The following is a 15,330-nucleotide window of genomic DNA, read 5'->3' as shown; positions in this document are numbered from 1 at the left end:
TGTCTGGATGAGAGACAACACAGAAAGATTTAAAAAACTTAGTCACAGCCCAGGTGTGAACACCCAGAACAAAATCCTGAGGCTGGGCCAGAAACACAGGCAGGAAAGCAACAGTGCCTACAGTCATCGAAAATTGATGTGGCACGATGCTGCAAGCCAGAGCTTTGAGGCAGACCTTTAACTTGAAGGTGAACAGGCTTTCAATATGTAAAACTGCTTTATCAGAGCATACATTAGAACCAGGTAAATTCTGAAAGACAGGAAACTCAGCTCTGTTGGGTGGAAAATTAAAAAGCTGGGTGAAAGCAAAAAGATATGCGAAGGAATCTCGCTGCTGCTCCTTACAGAGCAGGACTTTCCGCTCCAGCCTTGCTCTCAACCCAGCAACATGAGGCCCTTCCTCAGAGCAAACTCTCCTGCTTTCCATAGTCCTAAAGACTTGTTGCAGGATCTGCTCCCTGTTCTTCCCAGTATCTCCACTCCCACCGCAGGCCTGCTGCTCTCCATCTTTTTTCCATCTGCTCCCCCCACCCAAGCCCAGAGGGCCCCTTCGCTGCCACCACTCAGCAGCTTTCAGGGAAGCCACACTCTCCCTCTGTCGAACTCTGAGCCAGGAAAGAGTAAATGAAGTAGACAGATTTCCTCCTTTTTTGCGTAGGGACAGTCCTCTTAACACAACACATGGTACCCCCGCAGCAAATTGTCAACCAAGAGAACATTTGCATTTCCCACCACTGTGGGTGCAGTACGATTGACTACACAAAATGCAAGGCAATGCAGATTATGCATTGACAATGCAAGAAATACAGACCCAAAGTAAGCTATAATCAAAGTTACAGCTATCATAACAGCCCCCCATCAACCTACTCCCACCCATCACAGCTATTTATTTGTTTATCGTCATGTGAGAAAAATCCCTCTGGACGTTTGAATTTTAGAAGAATTGTTAGTATAACGCTTAGCACAAAAAGGATTTTTAAAGCACAGCTTACAGTACAGCCAAATCCAGTAAACAAGGCCTTCTCGTGCAAGGAGCTATACAAAGCCTCCTCCAAATGGTTCAGCATCTGACTTGCTGAAAACATAAAACCCAACATTAAAATCATCAAGCTTGGGATTGGAGAATGCTATGAAGCCGAAGGATTTAGAGAGCACAGAGAACTGTGTAGGATCGGGCCACTTATTTGAGAGGATCAGAAATGGTTTCTCAGAGCTCCAAAGGAACCATTTAATAGTGTGAGAGAGTCGCAGGCTTCCATGATCTACTGACACCCTTTTCCCTGCAAGATATTACAGAGCATATAGATGAAACTGCTGCTCTTGGGAAGACTGCAATGAAGGCTGTGAATGCTTCAGAGGGATGCATGCCATAATAACACTAAAGAACTTTAAGTGCATTTGTCTCCATATTGCACATCTGTAGCACAGTATATATATATTTATGCCCATAATAAACACTAATTGGAAATAAAAGCCATTATACATCAGCAGTGGGGCAAATGGATGTTATTAGGTAGTTCATTTTTCCATTTCCTGACCTTTGTACATTTTCAGCCTAGCAGTACTGCTATGTTAATGTATCCTCTTAACTTTGCTTCAGTGATGTGCAAATCATTGCACAAATTAGAATCAAAATGAAAGAGTTGGCCTCGAGGTCAACCCGGCAAGGTTCGGTGCCAGTGGGTGGGATTGATTCCCGATTCAGGCTTATTAGTCATAAGGCAGCAAAAGCTGTCAGTGCAGTAACCAAGGGCACTCTGAGCATTTACAAAGAAAAGTACGATTAAGAGCAGTCCATGTTTTCTGAGAGCACTTAAACAATCTCCTGGGCACAAGCTGAGTGTTAGAATATGGGGTAATGATTTTAGGTAATTCTTGGAGTTCAGAAAAAGAAAGGAAAAAAATTAGCAGTGCTTTTTTTTCTTCTCTTTCTGGAAGAATGCTACTTAAATAATTCCTAGAATTAACATTTGTACTCCTGTAAGTATATAAATCAAAAAAGTTTCTGAAAAAAATTACATTTTACCAGGTTTAGATGAGATCACTCCAAGCTTCTACACCATAGACTACCTATGTCTAACTAAGAGCAATTAATCTTACATCCAACACATTTGTATTGACACAGTGACAATCCACTCATAGTTGACTACATAAAGCACTGGAAAGTTTCAGCAATAGAATGCAGCTAAGGACAAAATTAATTTCTTAATTTCTCTTAAATCAATAGCAGAAGAACAGTCTTGTCTCAGCAGTTTGGCACAGCATGGAATGAGAAACAGCCATCAGACTTACCCGTTACAGAAAAAAAGACCTGAAAACATTGCCAATATTTTTCAAGGACATATTCAGGTACACAAGAACAGGTAAACATGCAATATGGCCTGAATACAAAACCTCAAAAAGATAACTGGGAGGAAATAATAAAAGGATCAACATAGTAACATCTTAAATCAAGATAACATTGCACAGCTTCACTCTCTTCTTTCCACACTAGAAGATTAAAGAAATGACCTTAGGTTGTGCTCAAATGCTACTGTCAAATACTCTGAAGTCCACAATGCTTGTCTTTTCTGGTGCTTTACCACGCACATAGCAGGAAATTTATAGTTTTGACTTGGTGGGTTTTAAACACCAGAAGCAGGCAGAGAAGTGCTGCTGCAGTGCCAGACAGAGGCAGGGCAGTGCCTACCTCTCAACGGGTGCAAGATGAAGCACTTGTTGGCAGGACAACACACCTTCTCCTAACAATAAGCATCCTCGTGCCCATGAAGGCCAGTGTGGACCATTCCAGCTTCACGGATACACATTCCTAGTGACTGTGGTGCCTAAGACTAAAAATCTCTATTCCTCATCTTTTCAAGCTCAAGGACAATATTTATGAACAACAGCCACTGAAAGAAAAAAAGCAATCATTCTGTACCAGGAACTGCTCCTGGTTTAATCTGCTATTTAAAGTAGAGAAGCATCACTCGCAGCAGAGAGTTGTCCCAAAAAGCCAGCGTGCCCTACATGGGTCTATTTAAGAATCATTACTGCATTCATCAGGTCCACTGCACAGCTGGACTCTGCTGGTCTCCCAGGAAAGCTACTTATTCCGAAGGGGTTTTAGGAGGGAGGAGGTAGGAACAGGGGCACTCTTCTCTGCAGGCTAAAAATATTGCTGCTCTTCTGTGAAGCTATCAACTGACACTCCTGCTGAGAAGCCCTGGCCATGCTGAATGCTCTGTTTCAGGTTCTGCATTGCACATGATAATAGATGTCTCTTACCTGATGGATTTTTATAACCGGTGGCTTCCATTCTTCAAGTACTTTGTCCATGCTAAAGGTCAATGTCTTTAATACCACTAACAGGGGCCCGGATTCATTCAACTCAAGCCTTGAGTACTCGAGTCACCTAATTTAGGAATGCAGGTTCCCGAGACTCCCTGTGTACTCAGAGGGAAGAGCCAGGCTCCTCTTGAAAAAGACTGAGACGCTGGTAAGGCTTTCCCAGAGAGGATTCAGCTCCACCTCTCTTCACCACCTTTTTATGGAGCTGATGACTGTCAGGATCCTCGGTTAAGCATGTTAGGTTAGATAGGAAGGAGCCAGACCTGTGTATGAACCTCTCAGGATGTAAGATTTTGTATTATATAAAGAGAGGTGGGAAAAGCACTCCTGAGGGAAGCAGAAAATGTGTATTCTAAGTACATTCAGGCATGTGAAATAGAAAAATTCTTATTAAAAAATCATGCTAAACTACTACCTGATTATTTAAGCATAGTCTGGTTTTCAAGACAACTATAAAATCGCAAACTAGATGGTACATCCAGAGAAATTTTTAAAAAACTAAAAACAGTACTCAGTATACTGTATATACCTTATGTACAGATCCTTTCAAAAGTATACCAGACAACATAGCAGAGGTTTACAGGAGAAGCTGTGAAGACATCTTGCAAAATTTAAGAGACTACTAAGAAAATGACGTAAATATGAGTTGCAGAAAGATACCCAGTAATGTACAACGTTTCCCAGAACTGTCAGGTACAGTCATTTCTCTGCTCAGATTCAGTCCCATATTTCCTATATCTCTTCCCCAGAGCCCAAAGACTCCTCTGAAAACTTTTTGTGGAAAAAACTTCTTGATTTCTTAGGATATGTGAGAGTATAAAAATCCCACCGTTCTCTACCATTCAGAATGTATTATAACTTCCACCATGACAACTGTTTTGCTAATAAACAAAGCCTGTGTGATGTCTGTAGTGTATATTGCTGCCAGATAGAAGAAGGAAAGAGTTGTCTAATGTAATACATACGTATCAGGCATGGCTTATTATATGTAAAACACACAAAAAAAACAGCAACAGAAAGCAAAACGGGCATAGACATCAAAAGTTAAGCTTTTAACATCAACCTCCCTTCAGACACAAGTATGAATCTTTGCAAACGAAAGGTTCATGTGTATACCTATCAAAGGATTTATCCCACAGAGCTCAGATCTACCCACGCAGCATTCCCACCGCCCGCACTTCCCCCTCTGCCTGGACACTCCTGTGAGAAGCACAAATGGACCGAAAGATGTCCAACAGTGCTATGACCTGTAAAATGTCTATCACCACCGTGAGTGCCATTCCCTGCAAGAGCTGCGTGCAGTTTCCCTCCTCAACCCCTCTACTCTGGGCTGTCCCCCCGTCCCTCCGCACCACACCCTGCACGCCACAGCCCGTGCCATGCATCCAGGTGACCGTGCATCTTCCTCTCCTACCCATCTCTTTTTATTCTCAGGATGTATCTCCTCTCCCTCTCTCGTCAATACCACCCTCCCCTCACTCATAGGTGGGAAGGGAGAGGGCACAAGGCACCGCTTGCTGTAGCAGCAGTAGGACAGGCACTGCATTAATGCGTGGGGACAGGAAACACACAAAAACCAGGAGGGATGGAAGGAGGCTTATGGCTCCTTCCAGCTGCCCGTGGCAGCTGACCCCCACTCCACAGCAAAGAGAACATTTTAAATCTCCCGTTTCATTCATTGCCCCTACAGTCTGTCATGCTTCTTTCCTCCATCTGTATTTCTTTAAGAGAGAAGTGATTTGAAACACCCGTATCTTAACCTCCTCGGGCAGCGAGGCAGGGCTGAGGCAGGTAAGTATTATTAGCAGGCTGTGGAGGATTAATGCCTACATTAACCACTCCTTTGATCTACAGACAACGACAAACCAGTCTCTCAACCAGACACCAGCTTCGGAGCATGCTCCCAGCTCCATCTCCTACTTTTCAACGAGGCCTAGAACATTCCCTGACATTTTAAAATGAATTCCCTACAGAGCTCCTGTTAATATCATATTACCTCCAGACAAATACAGAAATGCCATCCAGTTGAGTGTGCTTGATCCTGCTTCCGATAAAAATAAAGGCAAAACTCCCTCTGACTTCAATGTGGAACAAAATGACTTTGTAAAGCAATGGAAAACCCATTTGGATGCCAACAGCTTCAGTCAACAAGGGCTAATCCAGACCCGGAAAATCGAGAGTTCATATTTTAACTAAAACACTTCAACCATTTTCATCCATGCTACAACCTATCCTATTGGAAAACACATTAAACCAACATGTAGAGTAGCAAGTTGCATTTTAGGACACAGATCACAACAACTACTCTTAGAATGAGAGCTCAAAACCTAGAAACAAATCTGTCATTTCATGGGTTATGATTAATTTAAAATACAATCATAATTTTAGACCGTGACACCAGAATGTTTTTTTCCTATGCAATAACGGAATCCAAAACATTTTTCATTTTACCGAAAGAAAAGAAACGCCTCATGGATTTAAATTGGAACATCAGACACTGAAGCGTATTCATCATTACTGAATGATTTTTGTCTGATGTCACGGGAAGGCAGAAGGAAAACCTCTTGCAAGTGTTAGGAGTTTGACTGCCACATTTAAGCGTGCTTGTTCTCAACAGACTGACTTCTTATGTTTGTACACTCTTGGGGACTTTATGGCAATATCCCCTCCCTTTTTTGTAATTAATTTTTAAACAATCTAACTATCTAGAGTTCACTATGTGTTAGGGTTTTTTTTAAGAAAAATCTATTATAACAAAGGTTTTGAAGAGCAAGAGTTCTTATTTTGCACTGAAAAACAGTAAAGGAAAACCAATTTATGCCTAGTAATGCCTCAGATCCTATATTCTATTCTTGAAAATAATCCTGATGCCATTAAAAACTTAATACTGCTGATAGAGCCTACAAAGCGTAGTTTAAAGGGTGAGATTTCTCTGTTCCTGGGCAGGTAAAACTAGCCTCAGATACATATCTCCAAACCAGATTGCTACTCACTGTTTCATCTTTATTAAAAGTTGTTTATGGTTTGACTGAATAAATCATAATAAATTGCTCCTATAATTGTATTCATGAGAAGGAAAAGCAACTGGGCAAACTATCCCTAGAGGAAGTAAGTAATTCTGGTATTACAGTCTCTAGTTGAGAAACAAGATTGAAGTTTTACAAAGAGATCATGTGGTGGCTTTATCTAGGGCACAAAAATAATCTTACAGGAGAGAACAGAAACTGCATTCAGGGACTCTGTTTACCTCTGGATCACTGTAAGACAATTCTGAGCTACATGTCAAAAGTTTTCTGGGGAACTGCTAGCCAACGTTAGATGAAAAGTAGCCCAGTGGTTTCCCCCTGGAAAACAAGTATGGGCATAAAGCAGATTTTCAAAGCAGAAACCACCCAGAACAACTGGAGGAGAATTAGATCAAGTAGAAGAAGAGGAGCAAACTGGTGCAGGCTCCTCCAACCAAATTTAAACGTAGAAGAGAGAAAAGCCCTGCTGACTGCCATCAACAAGAAAAACTGGATCTGCACGTAGAGAAGGGCAAGTCTTGTTGTGACAGTACCGTTTCTGACCGTCACCCATACTTACTTCACTGCTAGTACACCTCTGATACAGTAATCAGATATTACTACGTTATATCATACAGTCAAAGGTACAAGCGTGTACATCTGCTCACATTACTGTGTGAAGTTCTAATTTACTTTTTTCTCTTTCACTCCAGTTCACAAGGGCTTGTGGTCCTGTGTTTAAAAAATCTCACGAGAGTCTTCAAAAAGGAAGGACATCTGCAAAGGTGACCAGAAAAGTTATATTTCACTCACCCACAGACAAAAGCACAGGAATGGTTCTGAATGAAGGTTCAAGCCATAGTTTCATTTAATTTTAATGAGGACTGTTAGTTAGTCTTAACCTGATGCTTTTTTGCTGCCCTTGAATCCTCACAGAAAAGAAGTAATCACAGATTTTAAACACTGCACTTAAAGTAAGGCCTAAAGGAGAAAATTTTTAACCTATTTTTCTGGTAACAACCCCTCTGTCAAGTAAATGTCCTAAATCCATCAAGGATTCGGTTCTAGGGCACTGCAATGGAAGTCTACGGTTTAATTAATTAGTAGTTACAGAAGCCTACAGAAGTAAGCAAGCTGGAAAACTATGTGGTTCTGCAGGCATTAAACCTGAGTTCTGGAAGAAAGACTGAGCCGTGTACATGGTCACACAGCCAGGCTGCGGCCACGCACGCGGCCATACCCTGCTTGGGAGCCTCGGCGCGGGGCTCGGTTCTGTTCCCCCAAGGACAGGGAGAACTACCTCCCGTCCCATTCCGGGCACAAAGCGACGAAGCACGCTTTGGTCCCCAAAAGCTACTTTCAAACTGATGGTATTGCTTGCTGGATAAAATGCTCTGCAGCTTAACCTTGGGGAGTTAAACTGGGCTATCAGTGAGGTTAAAAGTCAAATTTCTATTATGGGTTCTCAAGCACTGCAAGAATTCATTTGTGGGTATGTTAGCGTGGCAAGGTGTTGATAGTGTGAGGGCCAGAGGGGTGGCTCCTGTGAGAAGCTGCTGGAAGCTTCCCCCGTGTTGACAGACCCGCTGCCAGCCGGCCCCAAGACAGACCCGCCGCGGGCCAAGGCCGAGCCCCTCGGAGATGGCGGGAGCACCTCTGGGGGAGCAGAGTTAAGCAAGGGAAGGAATCACTGCAGGACAGCGACTGCAGCGGCAGAGAGGAGCGAGCGTACGGGAGAGCAGCAGCTCTGCAGCCAGCCGGGTCAGCGAGGAGGGAGGGCAGGAGGTGCTGCAGGCGCCGGAGCAGAGGTTCCCCTGCAGCCCCCGGGGGAGCCCACGGCGAGGCAGGCTGCGCCCCGCACCCAGGGAGGGCCCTGGGGGAGCAGATGCCCACCTGCAGCCCGGGGAGGACCCCACGCCGGAGCAGGGGCACGTGCCCAAAGGAGGCCGGGACCCCGTGGAGAGAGGAGCCCACGCGGGAGCAGGCTCCTGGCAGGGCCTGTGGCCCCGTGGAGAGAGGAGCCCACGCGGGAGCAGGTTTGGTGGCAGGAGCTGTGAGCCCGGGGGGGACCCACGCTGGGGCAGTCTGTGCCTGAAGGGTGCACCCCGGGGGAGGGACCCACGCTGGGGCGGTTCCTGGAGAGCTGCAGCCCGTGGGAAGGACTCACGTGGGAGAAGTTCGTGAAGGACTGTCTCCCGTGGGAGGGACCCCACGCTGGAGCAGGGGAAGAGTGTGAGGAGTCCTTCCCGGAGGAGGAAGGAGCAGCAGAGGCAGCGGGTGACGGACTGACCGCAACCCCCAGCCCCTGCGCCACTGGCGGGGAAGGTGGAGAGAAATCGGAAGCCAAGTTGAGCCCAGGAATAAGAGAGGGGTGGGGGGGAGGTTTTTAAGATTTGGCTTTATTTCTCATTCCCCTACTCTGATTTGATTGGTAATGAATTAAATTAATTTCCCCAAGTTGAGTCTCTTTTGCGCATGAAGGCAATTACTGAGTGATCTCTCCCTGTCCTTCTCTTGACTCATAAGCCTTTTGTTGTATTTTCTCTCCCCCGTGCAGCCAAGGAGGGGAGTGACAGAGCAGCTTTGGGGGGCACCTGGTGTCCAGCCAGGGCCAACCCACCACAGTGTAAGACCTGTAAACAGAAAAGACACTAATTCGACAAATTTATCTCATTACACATTAGCTTAATGGCCACATACTAATGTTTCTGCTATTTTTTTTTTCTCAAGTTTAGTGATAAATTAACTCGGTTGCTGTATTTTTCTAACCTTGAACCAGAAACTGAACGTTTGCATTAAAGACATCGAGGTCTAATTCAGAAAGCATTCCTGGAAACAAAACCAAACAGCCCTCTTAGCAGTGGAATTAATGAAGCTGTTTTCCTGCAGAGCTCTATCCTTTGTCACCAGCAAACCTCTACTGAAGTCTCAGCTTTTTCCTGTCCATTCCTCTGCAAAAAAAACCACCCAAAGCAGAGGTACAGTCCCAGCAAACGTCCTGGCTGCTGGAGGTGGTGACAGACAGGATCTACCTGCCCTTCTCCCAACCCCAACTTGGGGTTCCCTCCTCTCTCCAGCCCTTAAAACCTGTAGAAACTTCATTATGTCAAAGACAACTACTTCTCTCTGTTTCACTTGAAATTAGCCAACGGCTTCAGAAGTAATTCGGTACGGGAGTGACAGATAGACAGTGCAATCGGAGAAGTCTGATCAGCCCAGGAAGACAGACTATAAAAAAAATTGTACACAGCCTCACCAATTTAATGGATTACTCACACAAGGGAATTTCCTCATGTGTACCGGTCTGCAGAAATAAGTGTCATGGTATTTCAAAAGCCATTACAAAAACAGAACACAAATCTAATCAAAGCAACTTCAGTGGGAACAGGACCTGATCTAACATATAACACAACACTGTTCCCTTTCCAGATCCGTTCTTCCTAATTAGTATTGTCAGAGTCCAGTGCGTTCGCAACCTGGTGGAAAATTTTAGTCACAAATGAAACAAAATACGTTTATATTTTCTGTGTGGATTTTGTGACAGATTTCCAGCTTACCAGTAAATCTGGTGTGAATCTTTATTCCCGTGTTAAAGGAGGCATCAAGCATGTAATTTTTCTTCAAGAAGCAAAGAAATTTGTAAAGGTGAAAACTTAGTGTCAAGAAGAATGGACTAATTTAAATTACAAAGTACAAAAACCCCCTCGTTTATCTTTTTCGTTTTTAAATTCCCAATGCAATTAAAGTATATATTCGCATAAGAGACAATGTATTTGACAGAGCTTTCCCAGTGTGTTGCAGAATAATTTTTTTTCATCATGCAACTAGCTCTGTAAATAGTTTTGTATTAATAAAATTAAGCATTCATTGATTTTAATTGGTCTTTTACCATATAGAATTTCATAAAATAATGGATTTTTTTAGACAGTTTCTCTGTTGGCTTTAAAGAGATGGGCCACATTTTGAGAACAGACTTAAATTTTCCAGTAAAATCAAAATATTTCTGCATGTCAAAACCCAACATATTTCTGCATGTCATGCAAGGGTAAAGCTGTAAAATATTATGGAAGCAATGAAGGTGCCCAGTGTGGAAACTCTGAAAGTTAAAAGCATATTTGCTTTTTACCAGAAGAAATTCTAAATCCTTTTATCTCAGATTTTTTCAAGGCCCATGAGTTTCTAGCCGAGAACAGCCAGTAGAGCGACAAGAGATTTTAAAGCATCATCAAAACTCCAGAGGCACAGGGTGCAGATGTTGTTTTCGATGTCATCAAGGTACTGCTCTCCAGTGCGGACAACAGCTTGCGCACGCGGGTACAGATCAGCGTAAAACTTCTCCGTTCCTTGGAAGTGAGTTCAGCCTCGGCCTGATCTCGCACGTCTCGGGTGCGATGGAAAGACCCCTGTTGACTTCAACAGACTTTGAAACGGATCCTGTCCCACTGGGTCATTCAGGGTTCTTTTCAGTTCCTCAAAACCCAAGGTTAGATGGAAAGCACCACCTTCACAGTCTTCCGCTTCCGTGACACCATGGGAAGAATGGCAAACTTTTCATCAAATTTCTTTGCAAGTGCCCTTTTCCTAATAACTTGAATGATAGCATTGTTCGGTTGTGCTGCTTTTTAATGCATGTCTTTGCTTCTGCTGGTGCCCTTAAACATTCTTGTGCTTTCCCAAAGGTATAGTTATTCCCTTACAAGGCTGGCAGAGAATAAGCAAATACAGAGAATTGTTCCTTCAATTAAACTGGTGCTGGAAATAGGGACCGACGTAAACAGGAAGAGGGAGTTGTGCCAGGAATTAATCTATTTCTTAATTTCTCTATTAAGATAATTATCATCCCAGCCAATATTTGTATTACTCTAATTAAAAAGACATTAGGAGAGCAAGGGCTCTGGTTCACAGCTCCACCTCTCCTCCTACCACTGCCTCCCTTCTGCTGCCCTTCCTGGGACCGCCAGCAGCCAAGCTGAGGGTCTGCAGGACGAGTCGGGGGTTTCTTTCACCCTTGCAGGTTGTCTAACCACCATCCCTTTTGCACCCAAACGGATTTTGGTGGATCTGCTGGCTCTTCTGCCCATCAGACAAACATATAAGAAAAGTTGCAAAGTCTCAAACACACTCTTTACGTATTTTTCTTTATCATTAGCAAAAAGAAAAACAATGTGAGTGCATAAAACATATAAAACACAGGGGTTGCAAAATGCTTTATTTTGGATATGTGGGAAGGCTTTTGGCTGGAGAATAGCTTTCAGTACAGGTTTCAACTATGTGTGCTGTTTTATAAAATGTAATTCATGTAACTCATTTTTTTGTTGTTTATTTTTGTTCAAGAACTGCGCTGTAAAAGAATGCTTGAAAGGTTTCTGTATGCTGAGTCCTAAATCAATCACATGTGCCAACTCTACATTAACAACGTTTGGCACAGGAACATCAAGAAATCTTTTTTTCATAAGTAACTTGTGTGATTAAAATTATGAACTCCACGTGTGCTGAATTCTAATTAAATTTCTGGGTTTTTTCTAATTAAAATTCTAATTTTTTGTTTTTAATAAAACATTGCTGTGTGTCTTAATGTAAACATACAGCATACTACAAAAAGCACGTGTTACAGCGGCCACAGATAGAGCAAATATAACATAAAGCTCACACAGAAGCTGATTTTTATAAGCCATGGATCAGTGTAAGTCCTCTTCCCTAATAAGGGACTAAATCCAAAGCAAAAGGTTAACATGCTGTTCTTTGTCTCATCTAGGGAAGACTTTTTAAAAGCCAGAAATTACTTGCAGGAGCTACCACATACTAGAGCACTAACTCCCTTTCTAACTGAGACCTTAAATCAATTGTGCTGTAACTTTTTTTTTTTTTTTTTTCCCCTTTCTGGTTGTGTTTCTACCTTTTAATTCCAGTCTTTTATAGCCTGCATTGAGAACTGGGCACCCAAATGTGGCTAACTTCTGTATATTGGTTATACAGTTACTGGTGAGAAAAGGGTGCTCTGAAATACCACTATTTGACTTTACTCAGTTGACTGTACAGGGTATATGTAGGGAAACTAATTTAAGAAACTCAATTAGGTACTTAAACACAGGGCTGGGAATAGTGCTCAGGCCAACCCAAGGATTTGGAAGGCTCCTGCACTCCCTGTGCCCAGCGAGTCTTCACACTGCTAACAAATCCTGGCACTTACCTCAAATGCCTACATGCAACTCAAAGGGTTTACCTACAAGGTCAAGCGAATGCCCTTGCAGGTATATACTGTTCATTGCCATTGACTAGTGCATTTGGTTTGCTTTTCCTGAAGAACTCCATGCTGAGACTGAGAGGGGAAACATTTTTTTTTCTCTAATAATGACAATAAAGTAGAAAAAAGTGTCCAGTCACAGCTGGAAATAGTTATAAACTTGGCTCAACATGTTTTCCATAGGGGAGGAGGAAAGGGGACGTGGGACAGGGGACTGAGGAATGACCTCCTTCAATTTAAAGAGTGTTTTGGTTTTTTTCCTCCATACATAGTGCAGAGTGGTAGAAAGAGAGCCAAAGCTGCATTTTCATTTAATTACGTTTGTCAGGAAAAAGTTACATATCTAACAGACAACACTTTGTAACAAGTACATATGATTTGCATCACTTTGGTACATCTGAATACAGCTGTCCAGGTAGACTGAGGACCAAACTTACTTATGCAGAAGACTCCCCTGAGGAGACTAAGCATCAGAACCAGTTGTATGTGCTGCAGCAGGTAGTTAATTTACTCTCCTCCTGCTGTCACATCAGCTGCCTATTTCTGCCAGGATTCTCGGTGGGAGATATTTAATACAACCTCCAGGATCTCCTGTGTGTTGTATGTAAGGGCCCAAATTCGTTAAGACACTTAGGTAGCAGTGAGGGATGCACTTGTTTAAAACTTGGGAAGATTCATCACCACAGATGAACTTGAAAATGCTGCAAACTGTATTATGCACTCTGCTTTGCTAAAAAAAAAAAAAAACAAAACACCTTCTCAGTCCTCTTGATAGCCCTTCTGCTATTAAATATGCCCTTCCTTTTGAGACTCTCTACTTGTGAGAAAACATGCAATCCTACAATAACCTGCATCATCTTTTGGGGGGGATATTTCATTTAGTTTTTGGACTGTGGCCAAGTTGAAATGGATTTTTTTTTTCCCCAGAGTAATAAAAGAAACTGCCAAATGCCTCTGAAGACATACTTACCTGATGCAATAGCTGCAAAATTCAAATTGTCATGTGAAATGTCAGGTTGTGAATAGTTTTCATAAGCTAGAACATTCAAGGATTACTTTACACCAGAGCCTTCCCGTGACACTTCACCACATTTTATGAGACTGTATGCACCACATACAGCACATACATCCAGGAGAGCTTCACACTGCGTTTAGTGTGCAATACCACAGAGCTTGCAGCTATGGAGAGGTGAAAGGACGTGGTCACACAAATTCTCAGTTGTCATCATCGAGAGGCTGCTGCATGTATTCTCTCAGCAATTACAGCACTGTTTCCTTGGCACAGAGGCTCAAAATACACCCACCCCCCCAGCAAAACTACCAGCACCTGAGGCTCCCACTGGCTACTACAAAGTACAAAACGTAACACAGAAAGGAGACATCCTCATGCAACTGGAAGAACATAATGACCTACTCCATACGTGGCTGCGCACTCAATTCTTACTCTTCACAGACTTAAAGTTCTTTGGATGATTAATAACAAAGCAAAACGTAGAAGCAACCACACAAACAAAAGCCCCAACCATAATAACATTTCAGTGACAGAAATAACACTAGATAAGCTTTAATGCACATTCTGGCTCTCTGTGATAACGCATGACAATTCAGAAGACTAAGCTGTGCAGGAAGATGCATACAGCAGCAGCGTGTTATGCATGCACATCATCTCGCAGGTTCCCCTAGTAAGTGGTTAGTGCCAGTCATACATTCCTGCATCTCACACATCCGTGTCTACCGTGATGGCCGATCCGTGTGTCGTGATGACTCAGAATTAATTCACAGTTAGAAGCTGGTTTCAGAAAATGCCTTGTGAAGGTGAGCGGTTGATGCATTCTGTGCTTTGCCTACGCATGGATGCGTGCAACTGCAATGTCACAGTTGCCTGCTGCTCCCAGGACCTCCTTGCTATGATCTTGTAATTACCATGTCTTAATTCAATAAAAAATCTTGGGCAGGCCACACAAAACAAAACCAACACTGACATCAGATGGATGCTTATCAGGTTACAAAAAAAAAGAAAATGAAACATAAACAACAAAAGATCACTTCAAATGAAGCTCGATTGGACGTGTTGTTGAAAAGGTGCTCAAATTACCTGAACCACTTTGTTTGATCTTAAACATGGACCGGGGGCAGCTGCAACGAGCTCTGAGCTTTGGCACATTCCATTATATGAATGGTAGTGAATTTATAATGGAATGGTATGGATGGTTTTTATAATCAGAAAAACACACTGACCTTAACACTACACAGGTGGAGCAGCATAATGACCCGCCAATTGTAAGCGCATCAATTCCTGGGGAAAAGTTCAATGAGGTTAACTCAGCATGTATCCCATAACCAACATAAGTGACATTTTAAAACATTGTTTTTTTCCTCCAAAACCTGTCTGTCTTTGCTAACATTTTATTAGTTGATTTGTTTCACTGTTTGGTACTGAGGATATCTTACCCACGTTAACATGTGTACTACACATTAATTTCCAGTAGAGCTAAACGTTGTCACACACTTCAATGCTGAAATACACATGTTAAAAAAAAAAACAAGAACTACAATGAACTTTTCAGTCTGTATAAGATTAAGCGTCATATTAATTTAATTTAGGAAGAAACCGGAAGAAAACAAAAGACACCATCAGTGGACCTCCAGCGTCACTGCAAAATCCTCACATTGAGTGAGCTCCAACGGGCATCAGCCAACCGGCATTTCTGCTTCCCATCCATTTACTGAAAACCTTGGATATTCGTGGGG

The 15,330-nt window shown here is 42.8% G+C and overlaps 1 protein-coding gene across 5 annotated transcripts in view; it reads right to left on the bottom strand.

The window, feature by feature from the left end:
• The window catches only part of HECW1 (HECT, C2 and WW domain containing E3 ubiquitin protein ligase 1), a 267,781-nt gene that overhangs the window by 185,292 nt on the left and 67,159 nt on the right, over positions 1 to 15,330 (bottom strand). The window contains exon 2 of one of the 5 annotated variants that reach the window (XM_042806277.1): positions 14,818 to 14,875. The exons of the other annotated variants lie outside the window; for them this stretch is intronic. Coding sequence (XP_042662211.1) covers positions 14,818 to 14,844 — 27 coding nt within the window. The 5' untranslated portion in view covers positions 14,845 to 14,875. The remainder of the gene's footprint in view (positions 1 to 14,817; positions 14,876 to 15,330) is intronic. 5 annotated transcript variants of the gene reach the window in all.

Source organism: Tyto alba, unplaced genomic scaffold, assembly GCF_018691265.1.
Source record: "Tyto alba isolate M040663 unplaced genomic scaffold, T.alba_DEE_v4.0 Super-Scaffold_46, whole genome shotgun sequence".
Lineage (NCBI taxonomy): Eukaryota > Metazoa > Chordata > Aves > Strigiformes > Tytonidae > Tyto > Tyto alba.
This window is presented reverse-complemented; position numbering and strand designations above follow the sequence as displayed.